Source organism: Ursus americanus, chromosome 8, assembly GCF_024610735.1.
Source record: "Ursus americanus isolate L20-20 chromosome 8, mUrsAme1.1.p, whole genome shotgun sequence".
In the NCBI taxonomy this organism is placed as follows: Eukaryota; Metazoa; Chordata; class Mammalia; order Carnivora; family Ursidae; genus Ursus; species Ursus americanus.
This window is the reverse complement of record NC_142134.1, coordinates 18,980,789-19,004,347: the sequence shown is the minus strand read 5'-3', so window position 1 is coordinate 19,004,347 and position 23,559 is coordinate 18,980,789. Positions and strand designations below refer to the sequence as shown.

At 42.7% G+C, this 23,559-nt stretch overlaps 1 protein-coding gene and 1 non-coding gene across 3 annotated transcripts; both read right to left on the bottom strand.

Moving 5' to 3' along the window:
* Window positions 1–204: 204 nt before the first annotated feature.
* LOC123787838 (placenta-specific gene 8 protein-like) lies at window positions 205–22,764 on the bottom strand. 2 transcript variants are annotated; one of them, XM_045790756.2, is made up of 5 exons: window positions 22,635–22,764; window positions 8,592–8,721; window positions 6,930–7,054; window positions 2,756–2,870; window positions 205–640 (listed from the first exon to the last, which is right to left on the bottom strand). In XM_045790756.2, the coding sequence occupies exons 2-4, from the start codon at window positions 8,689–8,691 to the stop codon at window positions 2,766–2,768; spliced, it is 330 nt and encodes a 109-aa protein (XP_045646712.1). In that variant the 5' UTR covers window positions 8,692–8,721; window positions 22,635–22,764; the 3' UTR covers window positions 205–640; window positions 2,756–2,765. The 2 variants fall into 2 exon arrangements, with proteins under 2 accessions (XP_045646712.1, XP_045646721.1); XM_045790765.2 differs by lacking the exon at window positions 22,635–22,764 and adding an exon at window positions 9,842–9,947.
* On the bottom strand, window positions 13,992–14,122 carry LOC123789862 (small nucleolar RNA SNORA18). The gene has a single exon (XR_006778935.1). It is a non-coding gene; the product is annotated as a small nucleolar RNA SNORA18 (small nucleolar RNA).
* Window positions 22,765–23,559: the final 795 nt, after the last annotated feature.

Sequence of the window (23,559 nt, the reverse complement as noted above, 5' to 3'; positions counted from 1 at the left end):
AAAAGAAAGAAAAACTCTCCATGTACCCATCATTCAGCTTTAGCGTTTTGACAACTTTGGGTTCATTAAAAAAATAATAATATTGTAATTTTTCATAAAGTTGTATTTAAAGACACCGATGAATCATTGAACACTACATCTGAAACTAATGATGTACTATATGTTGGCGAATTGAATTTAAATAAAAAATAACGACACAAGAAATGTTGAGGACATTAATTTTTTAATAGCAGCCATGTTAGAGAACAGCACTGGAAATGTATTTCTTTTTTTTTCTTTCTTTTTTTTTTAAAGATTTTATTTATTTATTTGATGGAGAGAGACAGCCAGCGAGAGAGGGAACACAAGCAGGGGGAGTGGGAGAGGAAGAAGCAGGCTCCCAGTGGAGGAGCCTGATGTGGGGCTCGATCCCAGATCGCCGGGATCACGCCCTGAGCCGAAGGCAGATGCTTAACGACTGCGCCACTCAGGCGCCCCTGGAAATGTATTTCTTTTGAAATAAACTAGAAATTAAAAATGTCTTGAAGCCATTGGAAACCATATGATTAGTTGAATTAGTTTCTAAGATTTGGGGTGAGATAGCACTCAACAGATGCAGTATGTGATTCTAGCATTTTTTTCACCACATTGTGAATATGACCTGTAGAGATCAGAAAAAAAAGAGAGAATAAATGAATGAACAAATTAGAATTTATCAGTTTCATCTTTCTTTACATTATCTTGTTCCAAATATCAAAACTTCCATTGCACCCATCCTCTACTGCCAAATTGCTACATATTTAAGATCTACATCAAATCATGGCCCCTGGTTCAGTACAATCTATTAGAAAGAGTCACAATCACCAGTTAAGATTCAGATGAGTCTCCTAAGTTAGGGCCTCATTATGCTTCCTTGCTTGAAAGTTGCATTGATTTATTCTTTCACAATATTTATTAAGTGCCTACTACGTGTCAGGCATTGTTGCTAGGTGGTTGAAGGAACAAAGAGAATGCTCTGCAGACTGCCAGAGTTAACATCTGTTATCAAATGTCAATGAGTCATCAACCATGCCAAGGTAAGAGTCTCCAACAGGCGGAGAACATCAAACAATCTTTTTCATGGACTGTACCAGTAAACTGTCACATCCTCCTTCCCTTAGGGCTATTTTGGCCTCAGATTCTGAGCTAAGTTGTTAATATAGGACTTTTAACAAATGTCACTGCTTGGAAAGAGAGACAACAGTCAATTCTCAGGAGGTAGAGTACAAGGAGGAAAAAGAAAGATAAGAAAACTCCTCATCTTGACTCTGCCTGAAACTGAGTAAAGCACTTTAGTCATTCCGGGAAGCCACCGAAACAATCAGAAGACAAATGTTAGGATACAAAAATGCAACATGAAATGAACTAAAATCGTCGTGAAGAAGACATTATTTTGTGGGGCAGGTGGCAAAATAGCTAAGAAAGAGACAGATCGGGCCAGTGACAACTTATCATACACATGAATGTACCATCCTGGTCAAACATTCTCCAAGACCTCTTGGGAGAAAGGATTTTATAGATCATAGTCCTTTCCAGGTGAAAACTAAACTGTGATTGCAAATTCCAATGGGACTGGCAATAAGAGATTGAAAGACAAGACAAGTAAACCATTACCCGCCTGTCTGAGAGAAACAGGTGCTCACTCAGAAGATTAAAAATGTGACTAAGGGACTAGGAAATAGGTAAATGAGCAACTACCCAAATTCGACAACACAGCCACCAAAAAGTCAGTAACCCCTCTTCATAGTGGGGGCTTTGGGAATTCTGGATAACTGGGTGAAATGTCCACACTGAATTTATAGAGACTAAAATAGCTTCCCTTCGCTTTGGAGGAAGGATTTTTTTTTTAATGATTTTTTATTATATTATGTTAGTCACCATACAGTACATCCCCGGTTTCCGATGTAAGGCTCAATGATTCATTAGTTGTGTATAACACCCAGTGCACCATGCAATACGTGCCCTCCTTACTACCCATCACCAGTCTATCCCATTCCCCCACCCCCCTCCCCTCTGAGGCCCTCAGTTTGTTTCTCAGAGTCCATAGTCTCTCATGCTTCATTCCCGCTTCTGATTACCCCCCTTTCTTTATCCCTTTCTTCCCCTATCTTCCTAGTTCTTATGTTCCATAGATGAGAGAAATCATATGATAGTTGTCTTTCTCTGCTTGACTTATTTCACTTAGCATTATCTCCTCCAGTGCCGTCCATGTTGCAGCAAATGTTGAGAATTCGTTCTTTCTGATAGCTGAGTAATATTGTAGGAAGGATTATTATACGAATATTCTGGTGTTGTCAAGAACACAGAACTAGGCACCTGACACAGTCGCCCTTAGTGTGACACCTCAACTGGTCAGTGTTGGTAGCAGCAGACCTAGGAACTAGACTTAGGGAAGTGAATGTCTTGTCACACACATATCTTGACTACCTCAAATCACGGTCTAGTTAAGACGTGCTTGGTTGATATGGGGCATGCTCATCTGGTACATCACACAGCTGTCCTCCTGTGGCGGACAACCTAACAAATCTCAGAATTCTTTCCTATCCTTCCAGGGTTAGCCCTCTCAGCCCATGGAAGCTGACTACCAACCGTTGGTGTAGGCTGGCAATTAAAAATCATTTGTCCTCCATTTTGTAAGGGATGTTTCATGTGTTTGTGACAGAGGACCAAGGAAATAAAGGATGTTGTTGAGCGTTTGTTTTGATACTCCTAAATCAAAGAATTCCCACCAACTTACCAAGTCCCTTTTAGAAAGCATTCATTGCTCTTCTCTTGTCAATATCTCGCTTGAGTTGACAAAGACTGCATAGAAGGCAACATCTCAGCCACAGGAAATCACTGCAGATAGATCCCTGTCAAAAAACAAAGAGTGGATCCACATATAGCCCATAAATAGAGTCAAGCAGGTCCTTGCATTTGCATAGCTTTTCAAAACTCTTTAAAAGGTACATTTTATGTTACTGGTTTATCGTGAGAATTCTCATTATCTCCATTTTTCTGATGACCCAAGTGAAGGTAAATGACTTGTTCAGATCACGTAACAAATTGGTAGCAGCACTTGGTCTTTCTTTTCTCAAGCCAGTGCCCTTAACCATATATGACACAATTTCAACCGATCTGCAGGTTGTGACTCTAGCCCTCATCCTCTAGCTCCTCTTCTGAGATGCTTCCCTTCAAAGCATCAGTTGTGAAATGCACTCATTTTTCTGTAGTTTGTGAGCAGAGCCAGATGAGGCCCCGCATTGTATCCCTCCAGCCATTTTCACTGGCGTCTCTCAAGTTCTGCAATGGAAGAAGTTTGGCGCAAAGAGGAGATACAGAAATTATGGGCAAAAGAAGAAAGAACAGAATGAATACTGTTTGGAAAGCCATGAAACAGGGGACTTTGCGAGGATTTGAGGGCCCTCTCAATGAAAGGGTCCAACTGGGTTCTCAATGACCTTCTGGGAGACATGCCGTTGAAGGGATTCCTGTTCTGATGCAGGAGGCACTGAGTGAACCAGGGAGTTATAATAATAACTGGTTTTATTACTGCGTGTCTTGACAGATTGAAATAATTTTGAGCTGCACTATTTGATAGCACTTATGTTTTTAAATGTTGAATTTAATATAATTCCCGATTTACAGTGGGAGCTCATGGGGCAGGGCGGGGGTGGTGGTGTATAGTTAGGAGCTTCTAAATGGTGAGATTATGAGTGATTTATTTTTCATGAAAAAAAGTGTTCCCATTGCTACAATGATTTTGATCGTCATCTGACAGAGTAAGCATTTGGGCCAAAGAGCCGATCCATATCTATAAAGGGAGGTAACAATTGCCACACCATAAGAGTTTGCAAGTGGTAAATGAGCGAATATATGTCAGAATGATATCCCAGCTCATGGTAGTACAATCAGCTCTTGTCTCTTTTCTTCCTCCTTCTCTCCTGCACGGGTCATGCCCTGGCCAAAGGGATGCTTTCTTGGCTATATCCACGAAGGGAGGGGCAGATCAGAGAGGCTGCGTTGTAGCAGCCCCGTAAAGATTTGCAGAGATATGAAAAGGAAACAAAGCAGAGAGCCTGAATGATACGAATCTGTCCTGGGAATTATTTTTAGGGCTGTTCTAAGGAGGAAATAGAGATACACTGTCTATAAATATACTGTTTCATTGTATGTTGAGGAAACCTACTATATCTAGAATCCTAGACCTAGAAATCATCTTGCACAACTTCCTCGTGACAGATGAGAAAACTGCTGCCACCACATGGCTCATTAGAGACCGTGCTGAGCTGTTCCCAAAGCCTTTTCTCCAGGATCCAGCCCAATGCCCCTTCCTGTAGACTATGTTGGGGTCTGGGGCTGCTTGGAGAATTTTACCATCACACCATATACATAAGTACACATGCTTGACACTTTGCATACAATCCAGGAAGTTAAAGGTCCAGGCCCAAGGTTTAGACCGGCTGTGTATTATGCTGCCTTAGGAGCAGTGTGAGTGAGAGCAGCGTTGAGCGCTGAGCAAGTAGGTAGCTGAGCAAGCACACAGGAGGAACGAGGCCAGGGCCCTGCCCACAGCTCTGCCCTGAGGAAATGGCTGAGTAGTTCTCTGAGAAAAGAACAAAAATAAAAGTAGGTGTTTACAGAGCACTTACTACTTGCCAGGTCCTGTGCTAAGCCCTTTCCATACATTATCTCACATGACTCTTGCTACCGCATTAAAGGGGAGGTATTGTTGTGACCATTTATCAGTGACGGGGTCGAGGCTTAGGGAAATTAATAACTTGCTCCTCTTCCCATGGGAGCAGTGAGTGGGGCAGAGGCTATGTTTCCGGGAAAAGAATCCATCATGTCACTTCTTTGTTTAAAACATTTCAGTGGCTTCCCTGCTCACTCCGAGTAACAGCTAAAGTTCTTACAATGGTTCTCAAGGCCCTAGTGTTTCTAAATCTTGCTCTAATGTCATCTTTTTCTATGACAGCCTACTCCCACCCTCTCACTCATTCTATTCCTACCTCTCTGGCCCCTTGCAGTTTCTGGAACATTCCAGATAAACTCTACTTTAAAGCCTTGGGTGACACTCTTTCTTCTGCCTGGCTCTTCCCCAGATGAGTCATCTTCTCATCCTTTCACTTTTGTACCAAGAGCTTCCCTGATAACCCTATTTAAAAGTAGAACAACCTTTCCAAAAATGTGGATGGGCATTGAACTTTGTTGAATGTTTTTAGTGCATGAACTGAAATGATCATATGGTTTTTCTTTTGGAATCTGTAAATAGAGTATTCTGATATTGAGCCATCTTTGCATTCCTGGGATAAACCTTGCTTGGATAAAAAGATACTTTGTGATGCTGAAAAAAAAATTAGAACCCTTCAACATTCTTTATTCCTCTTCTTTGCTTTATTTTTTTCTGTACCACTTACCAGCATCCTACGAGGTTTTTACTTAGTTACAGCATTGCAATCTTCTCCAATTAGAGGGTAAGCTCTACCACTGACAACCATCATAGTAGCAATTTATTCATGTGAGAAGCTTCAACAGATGTTAATCCCAGTGGGTGAAGGTTTGACGAGGAATAGGATTTTTACATCTCTCTACAAGGTCCCTACTCATTATAAAGGAGAAAATGGCAACCTTACCAGGGAGAATCCCAGCAGAAACTACCTTAACTAAGTAATGGAAGTAAACAACAACCATAATGGGATACACTGGTGTCATGTGCCTCTTGGTAGGAAGCACAGCGAATATTGCATGAGTTCTAGGGAGGTTCGGCCCAAGTGTAAAAGTGTAGCCATGAGGACACATTTGACACACCAAATTGAGGGATAGTCTACAAAATAACTGATCTGTATTGAGGGGGGGAAGACAAGGAAAGACTGAGAAACTATTCCTTATTGCAGGAAACTAAAGAGGAACGACAACTGAATAAAATGTGTGATCCCAGATTGATTTTCTTCTCATCCACAGAATGTTACTGGGTGAATTGGTCAAGTTTAAATCGGATCCACGAATTAGCTAATAGTACTGTATCAGAGTTAAACTCCTGATTTTGATCATTGTGTTATGGTTATATAAATGAATGTCCTTGTTATTCAGAAATACATGATGTCATAGAAGTAATAGGACATCAAGTTTGTCATTTCCTATCGATGTTTCAGAAAAAAAAAGAACAGACAAATAGGTGGAGGAAAGACTAAATAAAACGAAGGTGGCAAGATTTTAGTGTTTGGGGAACGTGGGTGAAGGGTATTCAGGAATTCCTTGTATCGTTTCTCCTCCCCCCCCCATTTATTATTTCTGCAACTTTTCTTTAAGTTTGAAACTATGTTAAAATAAGGGTCTCCAAAAGTAAGAACAAGGATGTAAGCTACATGCAGACAGGACTTTTGATTTGCTCGGTTCGCTGAGGCGCCTCCAGCCTCAGGAATGGTACTGGCCATCCGTCTACCTACAGGACAAATCGCTGCCGAATGAATGAAGACCAGTTAGGACTTAGCCAGAGGCTAGATGCTCAGTAATCCCTTTTGTATGAATGGACACTGACTTATGAGGCAGATGTGCCAGCTCCGAAGGGATCGACCACACACCCATTGTCTCCCCAAGGCTTTCTAACAAACTATCGTCCAGCCTGCAGGTTTGCAGGGTCCTGGGTCTGACCGAGTAAAGCGGGCAGAGGCTAAGGGGTCTCCGTGCCTCACCTACTCCCCTCCAGCAACTGTCTCAGAGACACATCTAACTGGAACAACGGAAGGTTTTATTACTAATACGTTCCACGGTATGAGCAGCAGCGCGGCTTTAAAAATTTAGGCTGGGAATGGAGCAAAGATGAGGGTCAAGCCATGAAGGCGAGCTGGGCAGTCACACAGATGTGGTCAGCCTGACGGGAGCCCTCGGGTGTCCGGGCTGGCGATTCACAGTGCGCGCGGGTGACTCACCGGGATGCCGTATCGCGTCCGATACAAGGTCCTCATAGCGACACTCGCTCCGCACAGACAGCATTCGTTCATGTCAGAGGCGATCTGACATGAAAGGCACAGGGGAAAGAAAGTCCCGCAGAGGCCTGAGTGCGAGGGGAAGCCACACAGAAGAGTTAGTGAAAGTCATCTTGCCTTCGACGAAATCACACCTCTTTCAAAAAAATGCTGGCTCAGGAAATGGCTTTAATGGGCACTCGGAGAAAACAATGTTTGTCACCTGGCTCTTTCTGTCTTGCTTCTAGAGCCCTCTGTCCAGGAATTGGGGATAATCTGTGAGTCACTATAGCAGGTCCAATTTAAGGGCAGAAGCTCCTGCCTTGCCAGTGTGAGCGTGTTCACATGATCTTTCTCCCCTGCCCTCCTTACATTTGGGTCATGCCTGCAGAGGAAGTTTGTGGCGTCAGGATGTCTGAGAAGCCCTCTAAAAACCATGGGAGGGTTTGAGGGTCAGAAAACACCGAGTGAAGAAATCATTAGGGACAAAGAGCGGAAATAGATTCTAGAAGGTCATTCAAGCAAAAGGACTCTATCATCATTATGAGGACTGGAGCAAGCAGAAATTAAGGGATATGGGTATCAGTTGTTTAAAAAGTTGAGCGCAATTTCACTTTAAAGAGTCTCTGCGAGGCAGAGGAAGGGCCCAAGAAAATAACAAGAAACAGGAAACTGTTCTCAAATATGCTTTGAGTAAAAGTCTATTTTGAACAGTGATGGGGTGGAGCTGTGGTATGGCTGTGCCCTCGATGTGATAACAGAGTCAGTGGTTTTTTTGATTGATTGTTTTTAAGTAAAGGCTATCTCCCAAAACCCTGGAACTTCCGTCATGCACAAAAGAAAGGAGGCTGTTTCTCACACACTATGTCAACACGAGCCCCACAGAGAATGTCTGCGCCCATACGGCCTGAGACTGAAATAAGAAAAAACCTTCTCACACCAAAGTAGAAGTCAGCAAAGCTAACAGCCTGCAGTGCTTCCTGAAACAGAACTGTGACAAGAGTCGCAAGAATGGCATTGAAAGCTGGAAGACAGAACGGCATTGTCGGGAAAGGGAGAGGTACGTAGAAGACAAGCTGGAGCCGTGTGTCAAGAGCACGGTGAGACGAAGAGGTGAAAGATGGTAGACGGAGATTGAGCTCGATAAGGATCACACACTCAAGGTCATGCAGGTACAATGAGTGAAATAGATTGGAAAAAAAACACAAAAGAGCCAATAGCGGGCATAAATAAAGACAGCAAACTGTAGAACGAGAATCTCTTTTAATGGGATTAGCTAATGCCAAGCCACAGCTGAACTCTGCCATGTGTGATGAAGGCTCATCTTTCCAGATTTTCCAATTTTCGAGAGAAGTTGGAAATCTAGACTGGAAAGCCAGGTTTTTACGTGAAATCTGATTTTTATATGTTTCCTTGCATTTTTAAATTACTACACGAAGCGAGTTCATCGTGTACAGGACAAACAAAACACCTCCGGCGGCTAAATCCACCCATGGGCCTTCAGCTTGTGACTTCCGAGCTGGCCAGTAGAGCAGGAGCTCAGTGACAGGAGAAGTAGACGAGTTTCGTTAGGTCGGGAACCTGCATTATGGGAGTCGAGGAGGAGCAGTAATTAGGTGCACTTACAAATCCCCAGGTCATCAAAGCAGTCAAATATGCCAGTTTGCCAGTCACTATTCATCACACCCCCTGAACCGTATCCTGGCTGGGAAACAACTGGATTCATTTTTCAGGCTAAGTTCCAAAAGGGCACTGCCTGTGAAAATAAAACCAAAAAGGTATTAAACACCTACAGGCATTGGTTGGATATCATGTAGATCCCAGTCGAGAAGACATTTCATCACACTTCTCCTGATTAGGGCTGGCCACCCTCAACTGACTTAGCAAGACCTTTCCAGACTATTGTCAATACTTGGTGATGAGAAACATCAAAGAAATGGGGTGAGGGTGCCTTCCGCAGGTTTTCTGGGGGCTTTGTTGCCCCTTTCTCCGGTCCTTTTTTTCTTTTTATCAGCAAGATGATTTTTTTCTTCTACTTCAAGACAACCATCCTGAACGATGTCTTTTTTGCACATGACGTGTTTTATTTAATAGTGATTGTAATAACTTTTATAAAACTATCGCACAGATATTATCTCAATTGCCCCTTCAGAGAACTTTGTGAGATAGAGTTCTTTACTTGTCCAAAAAGTTGTTATTACACCGATGCTTCTAGCTGATGTCAGTCCTCATTGCATAATTGCTAGTGGTATCCTGATAGCTAAAGTTTTAACAGAAGTCCTAGGTTACTTAAAAAACGATTAACTTCTTTTTGTGAAATTGTCAGTCTAGAATCTGAAAAAAAAGAACGGGGGTGGGGGCGCTTCAAGCTTCCACAGAAAAATCCAGTAGTTGCAAAACCACTAAGAAATAGTGTCCCTCAAACCAAGCAGAGCCTGCATACTTCTCAGATTTCATTCAGGGATCAAGTGAAGTTTCCTGGGCTCTATCCAGTCGGAAGCCCCAACGGAGAGAACGTGTTTGGTTTCGCAAGGGCTAATGTTAAAACTTTCTTCTTTACTACTTCATATCTAACCATACGCTGTGCTCTGTAGCCTTCGCCCCCACTCACCTCTAACACGTCCCTTAGCCAGGTGCAAGGAATATCCGGTCCCATTACCCGTCCACCTGCTCCTCCCTGTTGCCAGGGAAGGCCCCAATCAAAGATGCTTCCAGAGTGCATCTCAGGGCTGACTGGTTTGAAAACACACATACTTGATTCTGATTCAGTAGCTGGGGTGGACCCTGGGCAAGTAAATGTTTAAAGAGGCGACTGTGATGCGGACAGCTCTGGCGACCATTGATGACAGGTCATTTCACTCTCGCTCAGCCCTTACCAGTCGGTCTTCTTAGCTCTTCCCCTGCCCTGTTCTTTTTCCTGATTGATTTTGTCTCCACTGAGATCGTGGCTGTGATCAGTTGATTCCCTCAACAGGTGAGCCCCTGCAAAAGGGGTGGAGGTATTATGGAATAACAAAGGCCAGGGCACTGTGACCGCCCTAGAGGGCTGCCTCTCATATTTATTATCAAGAACCTGCTTTATGACACAAGGGGAAAACCACCAGACTGAGAAGGCTCTGTAATTACTGTCACCTCGCACCAGGAATTACGGTGGAAACTATGGGGCTAGATAAACATTTCACTGGAGTCCAAAGGTCTTTCTCCTCTCTGATTATTTAGGAAGACTACGCTATCTTTCCTACTATCATCTAATCGGAGTGGGCACATTGTGAACTCAGTCTACTATCTGAGAAATAGTGACAAAAGTTGAATAAATTGCACAGGTAATGTGTTGTTCGATACTGAACGTTATAGATATACCTCCAGCCTCAAGGATGAATGATCCAATACCTTCAAAATATATACTGGGAAAAGCGTGACACAAAACGTACACAAAGCTGTTGCTGCTGCATGTGTATCATTAAAGAAAGAGAAATACACCAGTAAGGCTGTATTCTTAATAGAAAATTATTTCTTAGAAGAAGCAATGCTTTGGGTAGAAAATTCGCGTAACCAAACAAATCAGTTTAGCCAACATATCAAAATGGAAAATTATGTTCAAGTTCAAGACCCCAACCCTAAAAATTATTCCAGGGCAAAGACTCTATCTTAACTATTCCTTCAGTGAGTCGTTACCCCTTGTACAGCCCTGGAAATATCTATTTGTTGTGGTCAGTAGTTTACAGTAAGTATAAAATTTGCTGTGTTTGATGTAAAAACAAAATGCCAATGAGCAGGGGCGCCTGGGTGGCTCAGTTGGTTAAGTGTCTGCCTTTGGCTCAGGTCATGATCCCGGGGTCCTGGGATCAAGCCCCCCTTAGGGGCTCCCAGCAGGTGGGGAGCCTACTTCTCCCTCTCCCTCTGCCTGCCTCTCCCCCTGCTTGTGTTCTCTTCCTCTGTCAAATAAATAAATAAATAAATAAATAAATAAATAAATAAATAAATAAATAAATAAATAAATCTTTAAAAAAAATGCTAGTGAGCAGGCTGAGGAATCCATTCTGATAGGAATCCTGAAATGGGCATCTGCTATGATTGCCCTACACGCAAATCACATCCATCCTAAATTGTACCGTGGGTGTTAATTCAATTAATTTAATTCCTAATCTAACACAGGGACTCTTGCCACTTGTTTTGCAACCCCTAAATTCCCTTTCTTAAAGTAAGAGGTTTAGAAGTATATTTTTTAAAACACACTATCTTGTATGTGCGTATGCATGTGTTGTGTGTCTATTTATAGGTTTCGTGCTTCTCTGTGTGGACGGATCTACACCGAGCAGCACCTTACGCCACACCATGCGCAGGACTCACTTGGTATCCTTTTAGAGGGTTGAACCTAATTGAGTAGGTCCAGAATGGGACCTGAGGCTTGCCTTTTAACAAGCTCCGTGGGGGTGCCAGTCCTGCTAGTGTCTGGCCCACACTTTGACTCCTCAGGGCCCAGATTGTGATTAGGAACTGGGTTCAAATCTATCTTCCACACTGTGTGTGTTCTTCAGCTAGTAAACTGACTTCTCTGTGCCTCAGTTTTGACATTTTTAATGTGAATAGATAGCACTTTTCTCACGGGTTGTTATGTCACTGTGATGAGAGTATGTCAATAGGCCATGTCTAGTCAACAATGTGTTTCCTGTATGTCGGTGAGCTGGCATAAGCACCCATATGTCTATTTGAGGCTAAATGTCCTTAAGTAGCAGGTCCTATTCCTGATTCATTGTATGGGGCCATGCCTGGGATCACAGCTCCAGAGAGCTAACACAGTGTGGTGATAGAATGAGCAATGGGGTAGGAATCTGAAAGCCTGGATTATAGTTATTGCTGGTATTTGGCAGGCTCGAGTAAGATCCCGTTATGTGAAGACATTTTGAAAACCGCCAGTCACCATATACAGGAGAGAGAGTCTACAGAGAGGGGTGGAAAATCTGAATGAGGTCTGTTGCCAATATGACGGCTTACGTTTGCAAGGAGCATTCTACTTTGTAAAGCATGTTGTTGTTTGATCTCTAGTTTAATATTCCTAGCAGACTGAGGCACGCAGGGAATGAAGGCTGATAAGATGCTTTCTACTGCAGACATGAAAACTGAGGCAAAGAGTTTACATGCCAGGGCCAAGGAAAAGTCGTGATCACTAGTCCAACATCCTGAATTTATGGATGAGGACATGAGGCTTGAGGACATGAGGACAAAGACTGAGTGTTGTCCCACATCCTCTTCCCGGTCTCACCAGGGAAAAGACATGGAGATGCCTCACAGGAAACGTTACAGAAACCTAAAGACGAAAAGGTGGAGCAGGCAGCATGATCTAGTGGTTTCCATCAAGGACACTGGCCACAGACTCCAGCTTTTCAGTCACTAGCTAATGAATGACCTTGTGCCTCAGTGTCCTCATCTGTGAAATGGGAATATACAAAGTATGTAGCTTCTAAAGCTGTCGGGAGCATTAAATAATATTTGAAAAGCCCTTAGAGCGATGTCTGGCACTGGCTAAATTCTTCACGAGTAGCAATTATATAAAAGAGAGTACTTGGCCCTAGAGGGAAATCAGCAGAATCCCTGCCCTTCCCTTACACTCTCCTATGTCTTCCACAAGACCACAGATGAAGGGGAAAGAAACAGAAAGTCAGTCACTTGTCCACAGTGACAGAGTGGCAGGGCTGGGATTTGAATTCAGTTCTTGGGACTCTAAAGCTCTTACGCTATTTCCACAGAGTCTCTCAATCTGGGATTATGAATCTTGGCCAACTAAAGTGAGCAAGACCTCCTCGGGAAGGAAAGGTAAGCATTTCTTAGGGTGTCCCCTCCCAGGTAAATTCTGGAACTATTGGAAGTTGGACAGTTTGTGATTAACTTCGCTTTCTTAAGTCTGTCTGTCGGTCTGTATGTGTGTGCTCGTGTGTATTTATCTAGGTAGGTATTTTTAGTATCTTGAACTCAGTCACTCAAAAACTTCCTCTAAGTTCCACCCTACACGTTCAGTTAACTGGTTCACAACCAGGATTATTTTGCACCTCCTCCGGGGGACATCTGGCAATGCTTTGAGATATTTTTGGTTGTCACAATTGGGGGTGAGGTGCTATGGTCATTCTAGTGGGGGGAGACCAGAGATGTTGCAAAACACAGCACAGCCCCCACAACAAATACTGTTCTATCCCCAAATGCCAACAACAGTGCTGCGGTGAGAAACCGTGGTTCGAAAACATCAAGGGCATCGTGATGCATGAGCTTCCGGAGGGGTTCTAATGGTGCCTGATTCATCTCAGGGGGGCAGAAACCAGGTCTACAGTAGCCAGACAAGCAGTCCTTGTGAGGAATGGGACCTAACACGTTGCTTCCTAGTCACACATGTTTCAAAGGCTAGAACTCAGGGATCATTACATGCCTCGGTTTCCCCATAGATTTGTTCACGCCCTGTTCTGAAATCCCTCTTCTGTATGGCACATCCTGCTAGTGGCTCCCCCCGCACCCACCTGCCTCTTTTCTCTTCCTTCTGCTTCTTGTTCCTATGTGGACAGCGAAACTTTCCGGTTCTACTTTTTCTTCCTCTTTCAATAAACTTTTTTAAAAATTTAAAGTCAATAAATTTTTATTTAAGGAATTTTACGTGTGAGTCCTTCCACTGCCAATCACCATAGTTCCTCCAAAGTCAGAATCATAATCTTCAAAGTAGCCCTTTAAAATTTTGTTCGATACGGTAGAGTTCTTTCTTTCAGTTGGACTTCTTTGATCTCCACTTGAACATGGACATACTTCAAAAATTCCCCACCTGTAATCTTTGGGGTCCAATTTCTTTACGTTAGGACCATGTTTAAGGACAAGTAGATGGAGCTGCCTGGTTCTCAGTTTCAGACACCCTCTAAACATGAATGAGTTCAAATCATACTCACTCCTAAACTATCACACCCTAGAGCTGTACAGATTATTGGGATACACCAATACCTAAGTTTTTAAAAATGTGACTATTAGGTCTTTCACATAGTTTTAGCAGATAGATGTCTTACAGTTCCTTCCCACAAATTTAACACATAGTTCTGTGAATAAAGGAAACCACACATATACTCTAGGAGGCGTTTCCAACCATGTGGGTCTACAGAAAAAGCCCCATCAGGGTAGACCTCAACTCATTCAGTAAACTTCGAACTGAAGTGCAATATACATTCAGTAAAGTGCAGAAATCATCAGCACGATTGATGAATTTAACAGTGAACAGTTCTTGTAACCACAGCCTGATTCAAGAAGAAGGACATCACCAGCACCACAGAAGTACCTCTGCTTCTGCCCGTGTTTGAGCCTTACATATATTGAATTATATGCACTATTTATTCTTCTGTGTCTGGCTTCTTTTGCACAAAATTAGGATTGTGAGATGCAACCATGTGCATACAGCAATAATTCATTTATTCTCATTGACATGTGATAAATGATCACATACCTATAATACAACTTATTTATCCATGTTACCATTGTATTGTTTCCAGTTTGGACTATTAGGAATGGTATCCTAGTGTTATGAACATTCTCGTACATATCTTCAGGTGGACTAGGTATGTATTTCTGTTGTGTCTACACCTAAGAGTAGAACTGGTGGGTCCTAGGGTTGGTAGATAGTGCCAAACAGTGTTGTCAGGTGGTAGTATCAATTTACACTCCCATCAGTAATGGATGAAGAGTTCCATTGGCCTCATCCCTGTCAATATCTGGTGATGCCACCATCTTTCTTTTTACCCGTAGGGTGCTACAAGAATCTGGGAAGTGGAAGACTAGGCTTAAGACTGAGAAAAACAGAAATTATGGTTAAATGATTAAATAGAGTTGCCACATTTCAGAAAACAAAAAATAAAGGAGATTCTGTTAAATTTGAATAAGTAAGTCCCAAACAATATTTGAGACATACTTATACCAAAACATTTTTCATTCTTTAGTTGAAATCAAATTTAACTGGGCATTCTCCATTTATCTGGAGGGTTTGGGGAATAACTTTAGAATTAGAGAATATCATGGTGGGTGGGGTAGTTTCTGCCTCCTGATTTACAGGAATGGGATTGGTGTGGGGGAGGTGAAAACAATGGGGCTTTCCTAGGTTGTGCAGGAGGCTGTCTCCCACCCCCCAGGGAGTGAGCAGAGGCCAAAGGACACTACTGGTGGCCATGATTTCTATCTAAATTCTTAGACGAGCAGTTCCTCTGGGAATGCAGTTGTTTATTCATGGATAAAGGAAGGAAACTGAAATTTCTTGAGCGGTTTTTACTGCCGGTTCCCATGTTAAGCAATCTTAGGTACATGATGGGACTTTAGCCTCATAACAATCTTTTCTCCTAATTTGAAACCAAATTCCTGGAGCAGCCTAGCCAGGTTCCTAGGCAGGTGAGCTGAAGCCAAAGTCCATATTCTTCCATTCTACCAAGTCCTATCTTCCAAGTCCTATCTTTGGAGGAGTCCCACTGACTGGCCTGGGGCCTGCATGGGCTCCATTTCTCTCAACCAGTCTCAGCTATGCTGACAGGACCCACCAAACCACTGAATATTGCTCACCTTGGGTTTCCCCAGGCTCCTCATTCCCTCTATTTCCATCCCTCCTTTTTCCTCTGGCTTTCAGCTTCCTACCAGACCATTCCATGGGTTACAAAGCAACCCATTTCTGGAAAAGCAAAGTAAATAAAGGCAATTGGGAAGGCCCTGCTTTGAGTCACTCTGAGCTTCTCTAGCACCTAAACTGCCCCCAACAGGCCTATCTTTTAGTGCTGGGTCTGAGCCTGGATCTGGAACCAGTTGTCCCACTACCCTGCATCTCAAGCAGAATTCTGCGGTCTCCGCATCGTGAGGGGACTCTGTCTTTGTGCCCGTTGTGTGTAGATCAGAAAATGTCACTCCAAAATATGCCTCTTTGGCATAAGAGTTATTTTGAGTCCATTATTTTGAGAAACAGCACACACAGGAGAAGCTCTGAAAACAGAGTCAGAGTTACTCTTCAAGGGAAATTTTCATTCATAAGGGAAAATTTCCATTTGTAAGTGTCCCCCTGTCCTGTCTGGGAGAGAGATATGACTCTATACCAGAAGAGACTCTCGTCAATGTAAAACTTATGGACTTAAATCTGCATGTCAAACCTTACCCTTATTTTCCTGCTCCCCTCCCCAGAACTGGCTTCCCCCACACCTTCTCTCCAGTGCCTTTAGCCGAAGCTGGTGTTTAAGTCCAAAGTCTAAGCCAGCTCTGAAAGTTACTCATTTTCCTGCGTATCTCCCATGTATATGAGATACACGTGTGATCAACTTCTGTTTTTCTCTTCTTAATCTGTCTTTTCTTTCAGGGGCCATAGTTGAGAACGTGGAAGGTTAGAGGGTAAATTATTTTTCTCTCCTACAGAGTCATTTCTGAAATTTTAGGCAAACCATGAAAACTCTCAGTTATGTGGAAATTTAAAAATGATTATGCATAGTCGGAAGGATGACATTTTTTCATTTAAACTAAATTATATCTGGAAACAAAAACCCTCTGGTCACTGTCCAGGGTGATGGCGTGGTGGGAGGAGGGCCTCCTGCCCAACTTAGTGAAGCCGCCATGTTGGGCCTTAGCTGAGGGTGTATCCCTTCTCCTTCTAGACCTGGACTGGGGAAAGGAGGGTCCTCACTTACCAGTATCTGGCTTCTAGGCTTCCCTCCCTCCCCAGACACACTCAGATCCCACTTCTCCCAGTAAATCTCCGTCTTTGGGCTTCTCCAGCACCAGGAAGCGCACAGCAGGCCAGCTCCCAGTCTTGGGTCTGATTGGCACCCGCAGCCGATGATCACCTACAGAGCCCTGCACTGCCTGTATCACAATAGCTTCCTTGACTAATGCATCACCAAGCACATCATTTTCTGAAATTTTAGCCAAAACAATGGAAACCATGCTATGTGTAGATTTAAAACCGATTGTGTGTAATTGAAGTTATGGCATTTCCTAATTGAAGCTAAATAATTTCTATAACCAAAAGGCCACTCCAAAACATTTCCCCTTTTGTTAAAAATGGTGCTCATGCTTGGTCATCCTTAAATGAGGAGCCCCCTCAGGAGTATTTGCATATTTGATAGGGCTCGGCTGGGAACTTTTCTGACACCAGCGTCCTTTATCCTACTTTCACTACGGAAGTAAAGGTTTTTGCTCACTGAAACATTTAACTGGGGTGAGGGTCGGGGATAAAAAGCACAGGATACATTGAATCCTCCAGGTCTCCCATCGTCCCATCATCACTATTCTCTCTGGTGACCTAATTAATTCAGCTTCTTCACTACTTTTGTCTTAAAATTTGTTAATCTGCTGGCAGGCATACATGGCTGTCAGGGAAGAATGCCTGTTCACTTCTGAACCATTTCAGGGCACCCTCAGAAAAGGACCCACCGTATTTTTTTCAGTCCTTTGATTACCATTTCTTTCCCTTATCCAGTCAGGCCAAGTGCTCACGTCTGCAGGAATTCCCTCCATCCTGCTACCGCCCTGAGCTCCTGCCCCTTGTTTCCCTACTTCTCTGTTAACATCTCATCTCAAATGCCACCTCCTCCATGAAGCCAGTCTTAATCCTCCAAGTGGGATTTGTCTGTCTTCCTACTCAACTTTTTCAACGCTCTCATGATGTGGTGCAGAGCCCGCTGGACCTGGGGGTCAGCACGCCGGGCACTAGCTACACTACATACGTGGCTACCTCTGTGCCTTTTTTGTCTAAATGCCAATAACAGTATCTCTACTTCCTTTTCCCAAGGGTCATCGGGAAAGCACTCAGAAGCTACATTAACTTCAGATACGAGATTCAGAGATGTGCAAACTCAACACTTATATTTTATTTTGTTTTCTTTTTTCTTTTTTCTTTTCTTTTTTTTTTTTTTTTTTTTGAAGGTTTTTCTGAGGGTGAAAGTGGGCTTCAGTTGTCTGGGTCCCCCCAAAACAGTGACTTGCACATAGCCTAGAAAATATTAAGTACTGGGGTTCAGGACACACTACCCTAAAATATGGCAGCTTGGCATGTTGAATGTTATTAAGCTGAAGGAGTTTGAGAAAATGGCAGAAGCTGGAAGGCCATTTTTACCTCTTTTTCTTGCCCTTCTTCCCTAAAAGCAAGAGATAAATCCGTCATGTGAAAGGTAACTTCTCAGTACCAGGAACTACTATTGACATCTAGCGGATAGAAGCCAAGGACGCACCCCCCCCCCATTCTTTCCTCCAAATCCTCTATTTAATCCCCCATTCCTGCCAACAATAAATTATTTGACCCAACAGTGTCAAGGCTGAGAAACTCTGATTCATACTCTCATTTTGTTCTTAAGAAGATTTAAGCAGCTTACAAACTTAAATATAAAACAAGATACAAAATGAAAAATGAAGAAATCAGTCACAGGGAAAATAAAGTCTGGAGCAAATTTAGCACATGCGTTGAGTCCCCTAGAGCACTGGACATGGGCTGTGTATGAGGTTTGGGGCTTCCTGCCAGGCAAAGCAAGATTGAGACCTAGAGAAATTTCTCATCAAGCTCCTCAAAAAGGAGATGGTATACGACACACGGTGGTCAAAGCCTTTAACAGTCTCTCTGCAGTAAAGGGAACGGTGACTTCTGAGAACTTACTTCCTCCTATAGGGTTCAAGTGCAATGCTGGAGTAGAATCACTGAGAGCAATCTCCAAGCCATTAAATGATCCCAGAATACTACTTACCTCTCGGATCACCTGGATGAGTCAGGATTAAAAATCAGATTTAAAATGTAAATTGTTCAGAGAGATACATGGATGCATATTCTTGGGCAACCCTCCACGAGCAGTATTTTCACCAGCTAGGATGTGATAAAAATTGGGAAGCAATGGGTCTGAATTAGAAGTCTTTGGTGAGAACCCGAGTGCGGATTCCCATGAGGGCTGCTTATTATGCACAGGAACAGGTGTGCACAAAGAAAGGCAAATGCATGGTTATAAAAATTAAATGCTGCAGTCAGGCCACACACCTGAATAGAAGGCGCCCCGTGTAGCGTGGGGGTGAGCTAATGGGCATCCTAAGTCAACGTGGACATAAGCTAAGGGCATATTCGTGAGAAAGCCTGTGTTTTCCTGGGCCTGCTTTAGCAAGTGGCCAGCGGGGAAACTGAGAAAGGAAAAAAGGTCAATACAGGCAACAACTGACATTTAAATGATCATTTAAAAGAAGCAGAAGAGGTACATCTTCCGCATGTGCTAATAATTTAGTATTATTAGTATAATTAGTAATAAATTAGTATCTGCATGTGACCAGAAGAGTAATCAAATTCCCGAAGTTGTGCACCATAGAACCTGGAAAATGCTTTTATTAGGTGTTAGCAAAACCCTCCCACTGTGACAATAAAAGAAGGCAGTAAACCCCCTGGGAGTCCAATTTTAAGTAACTAACTTCCTGGTCAGCGCCATGGAGATCAAAGAATTGCAACATGGAATCGTAGATAGCGTAAAGTGCTGACCTTTTACAAATACCAACCACTTGGCTCCGCCCTGATTCTGACCCATTAGTCTGGGTGAGGGGGTTAGTGGCCTTGGGGCGGACCTGTTTAATGCTTCCCCGGTGACTCCGAGGTGTGGTGAGGGTTGAAAATCAGTGTATTAAAGAAAGTCTAGCAGAAATGATGATTTGAGTACTGAAGTAGTGGAGCTTAAGTCTTTTACACAAAAATAAAGCACACATCCCCCCCCCCAATTTCAAATTTCCCCTACCACTTGAGTTTTTCCTGCAAATGTGTGTAATTAAAAAAATTTAGCCCAAATAATATGTTCGATGAAGATAGTCTAAAAATCACAAAAATATCAAAAGAAAAAAGTCTCTCATAAATCCACCACAGAAAGTTAACCTTATAGGAATCTGTGATGTATGTCCTTATGTTTAGCCCAATAAAAAAATATTCACGCACAGGACCATGTTTTAATGAAGATTCTCCTAATACGGCGATAAGTGCATTTCTCCTACAGGGTAGAGAAGGCTGCTGCCCTTGCTGCTTGTTACACTTGGGGAGCAAGCATTCATCTCTTCTAGAAGTGATATCCAGTCATTGTGCTCTCCAGCTCAGAAGTATTATCTGATTAGTTAAGACCCTTACTATGACTCTTGAGTTGGTATAAAAGAGCAGAGAGCGTCTTTCTTTCTAAGGAAGAGTTTACTTGGAGCTCTTCCAGCTCATCCCACAATCTACTTCTGTCTGCAGAATTGAAGGTTGAAATATTATTGAGTGAATCAATCTTTGAGTTAACTTAAAAGTCCCAACTCCTAGGCAAATATCTTGAAATCCCTCAACTAAAACCAGGTCCTTCACTTAACCAATGGTCTATTTCCCCCGACTCATGTCTTGCCTTTATGCTGTTTCTCTCTTCGTGTCCTTCCTGGGACTCTTTGTCTCCAGTAGGAGCTCGGCAGAGAGGAATCCCAAAAGGAGAAGAGGGCTTGGCTCCCCCATGCTTAGCCTACCTGGTATCTGGTATCTACCACACCCACAGGACAGCAGTCTCAGATCTAATATTTTGGCTAAAAGAACTAGAAGACCTATGAAGCATAGCGCTCTCTTTTAAATCTTGCTGCGACTCAAGTTTGAATTGGAGTTACCTGTCCTTTTTAAATATGCGGGCCAGAGGTCTCTTACCTGAGCCAATAGCTGCATCCACTTCTGGACAGAAACATCTCCAGCAGACTTTATTATTATTTTTTTAAATTTGGCTAAACAGTCCAGTTTGTTAAGTGATTTTAGATTTCATTTTATTGTAAGTGGGTGGAAGCGTCCCCTCCCCCCTCCCCCGTCCCCCCTCCCCCCTCCCCCCTCCATTGCCAACCTACTTATACTGGTGATGGAAGTAAAGAGGGCTAAGATAGTGCTGGTCCTTAACCATAAAATCAACCATCAAAACTTGCAGATTGTTGAGTTTGGGTGGTGTCTGTAATCTAAAACTTGAGCAGGACCCATCCAATACTTCATAGGAAAACAACAAAACCATTTTTCGTGCTCTAGTTGGTATAAATAGATCTCAAAACTCCAATGAAAATACAATTACTCACATCCATGAAACACTTAAATGTTGACAAATTTAGCTCAGGGAAAAAGCAGCAGACTCTACAAACACTTGATTATAAAACATTTTTTTTCTGAAAAGCCTCCAGACGTATTCTTCCAGAACATGGTCAATGAGCTAAGAGGGTCATCCATTGAATTCACACATATTTGTCTCCATTTTCACTCCGCCAGGTTAAACCCAAGTGAACTTTCATGCAATATTCGGTGCTAATGTCCCAGTAAAACCGATGGCTAACCATGGGGTGTCCGCTCAGGCCGCTGGGCTCCCTCTACATTTTGCCAACACTTCAGGTGCTCTTAAGGTTGGTTACCGACCAGGAGGTAAACTAAGCCCAACCTTAGGGCACCAAAAAAGTTGGGGCAATAAAGTAAAATAAATGAGAGAAAGTTTTAGAAAAATATTAGCCTCCCTGCTCAAATAAATGTAACCCTTGAGGGAAAGAATCATAATTATATTGGACTTTACACTTATTTACATATGAAGGGGTGAAGACAGGTAGCGCAGCGTAACTTTTTCAACGCATTAGGATGTCTAAAGATGCCCATCACATCAGCTGATTCCAGGTCCTTCTCTACTGGAGTCAGGGTCACAGCACCGCTGGTGCTGGCCATTGAACTTTTTATTCTACTATAGAGCCTGGAGCAGAGTGGATGCTCAATGGGTGTGTTTAAAAAAATAAATGAATGAACAAAGGTATGAAGATAGAAAGTGTAAGTTTCATACACACGATTTTAAAGTCTCTAGCCTAGACATCTAGATGTCAGAAATACCACCTCCCGACGCCCCCCGCCCCACACCTTATAACAACCATTTTTAAGAAATGTGCTTGCCTTAGGGGGTCTGGACAAAAGAGGGAGAAAAAGCCCATCCTTTTCCCTCTTCCTTTAACTCATGCAAGTGAGAAAAGCTTATCATTCCCTCAGCAGGCAAACGACTGAGAGCTGCCTTGGTATTATCGCTGGTAATAACAATGTTACAAATTGGGAAAGGTAACAAGTGGCCAGACCATCATGATTTCAAAAAATTTGTTTTTGTTATATAAAAACAGAGACAGAGTGAATTCTGACAATAAGATAATAATAAACCTCAAAATGAAAGCAGAAACCGTGCCTCCCTATCAGCAAAACTAATTCCAACAGCAATTCCTGAAACCAATTATAAAATAAACTTTCTAGTAGCAATTTAAAATATTCTGTTTAAACACACCGGTCATAATGGTAATACAATGATTCTTCTGTAATGATTAAGAACATTTTTTTTCCTCTTAAAAATGTCTCTCTAGTAGCACATTTTAAAGAAAACAGTCTACGATACATCTAGGCTCTTAAGAATCACTATCGCCAAATTTAATTTAAAAGACAACTGCATGTTGCAGACATATGGGTTTTCAAAAAAAAAAAAATTCACTGAGGCAAATAATGAGTGCCTACCACTCAATTCTACCCTGGCTTGTGTTAATTACATGCTAAGGTTATACTGGTTCTATGGTTTGTTTTTTAATAATTTGTTTTTCTTTTGAAAGAAGATGGAAAGACAAAAGGTTAGACAACTGAAAGCTATTATTTTGTATTGCAGTAATACTTACACACTCTGGTTAACTGGAGGACTGCAGCCCAGGCCAAACAGGAGAAGTCTCAGGAACACAAGTGCTTTGCTGGCTGCGCCTTGGCTGTTACCAGGCAAGGGTGGGGTTAGGGGTGGAGAAAGGAGGTGGGATCTAGTTGTCTCTACTGCCTTGGGTCAGTGTTTTTCTATTTTAGAAAGTGGACACTGCATTTTATCTCATTATATTTATTTTCTGTGACAATTGCCTGATACCCTTGCTCCCTTAGACAGCGAGATTCATTTGTGATTAGGCTGTGACATGTTTTATGAAGCTCCGAGTCTTGTTTATTTATTTAGGGTTTCTCTAATTTATTCACTCCATAAGGCATTTAGGGGGCATGAAATGTGTTTAAAAGTAAGCACTGAGCCGCTGGTCGGAGGTCTCAGAAATGCTAAAGAGATATACAACCTTCCATCTGGCCAGGTGGTTGGGACTTAAGTTCCAAGCTAAGGAGCTGGGTGGCGGGGACAAGAGGGGAGTTTGAAGGATAGGGAGCAGAGTGGGGACGTGGTCAGTGGCATTTCGGGGCCCCCTGTCTGGTGCCTGTGTGGAGCTTGGTTCTCGAAGGCGAGACCGACGTCAAGGAGCCCACGGTGGGAGCAATTTCATAGCGAGTGAACAAGGCAGAGGGCTCTGAGCAGGGATGGAAGGCAAGAGCATAAAAAATCATAATAGGAAAAAGTAGCTCTTTGGAATTGGGTGGAGGAACGGAAGAAGCAATGACTCACTGAGTCATTAGATAGGCACACAGATACCCAATACTGTATATAAAACTTCAATTACTTCCAGGTTGCTAACTAAAAATATGCTTGCGGGGGTTAAAATGTCCTTCATTCCTATCAGTGTGACCCTAACAAGTTGTATTTTCTTTCACGGTGTTTGAACAGAAAGCTTGAATGACTCA

Coding starts and splice junctions, on each gene's coding strand:
- LOC123787838 (XM_045790756.2), bottom strand. CDS start 8,691: ATGAATCCAGTTGTTTCCCAGCCAGGATACGGTTCAGGGGGTGTGATG. Junction 7,055..8,591: donor CTTTGATGACCTGGGGATTT/GTAAGTGCACCT, acceptor CCTCGCACTCAG/GCCTCTGCGGGACTTTCTTT. Junction 2,871..6,929: donor GGACGCGATACGGCATCCCG/GTGAGTCACCCG, acceptor GTTTTTTGACAG/GGATCTATCTGCAGTGATTT.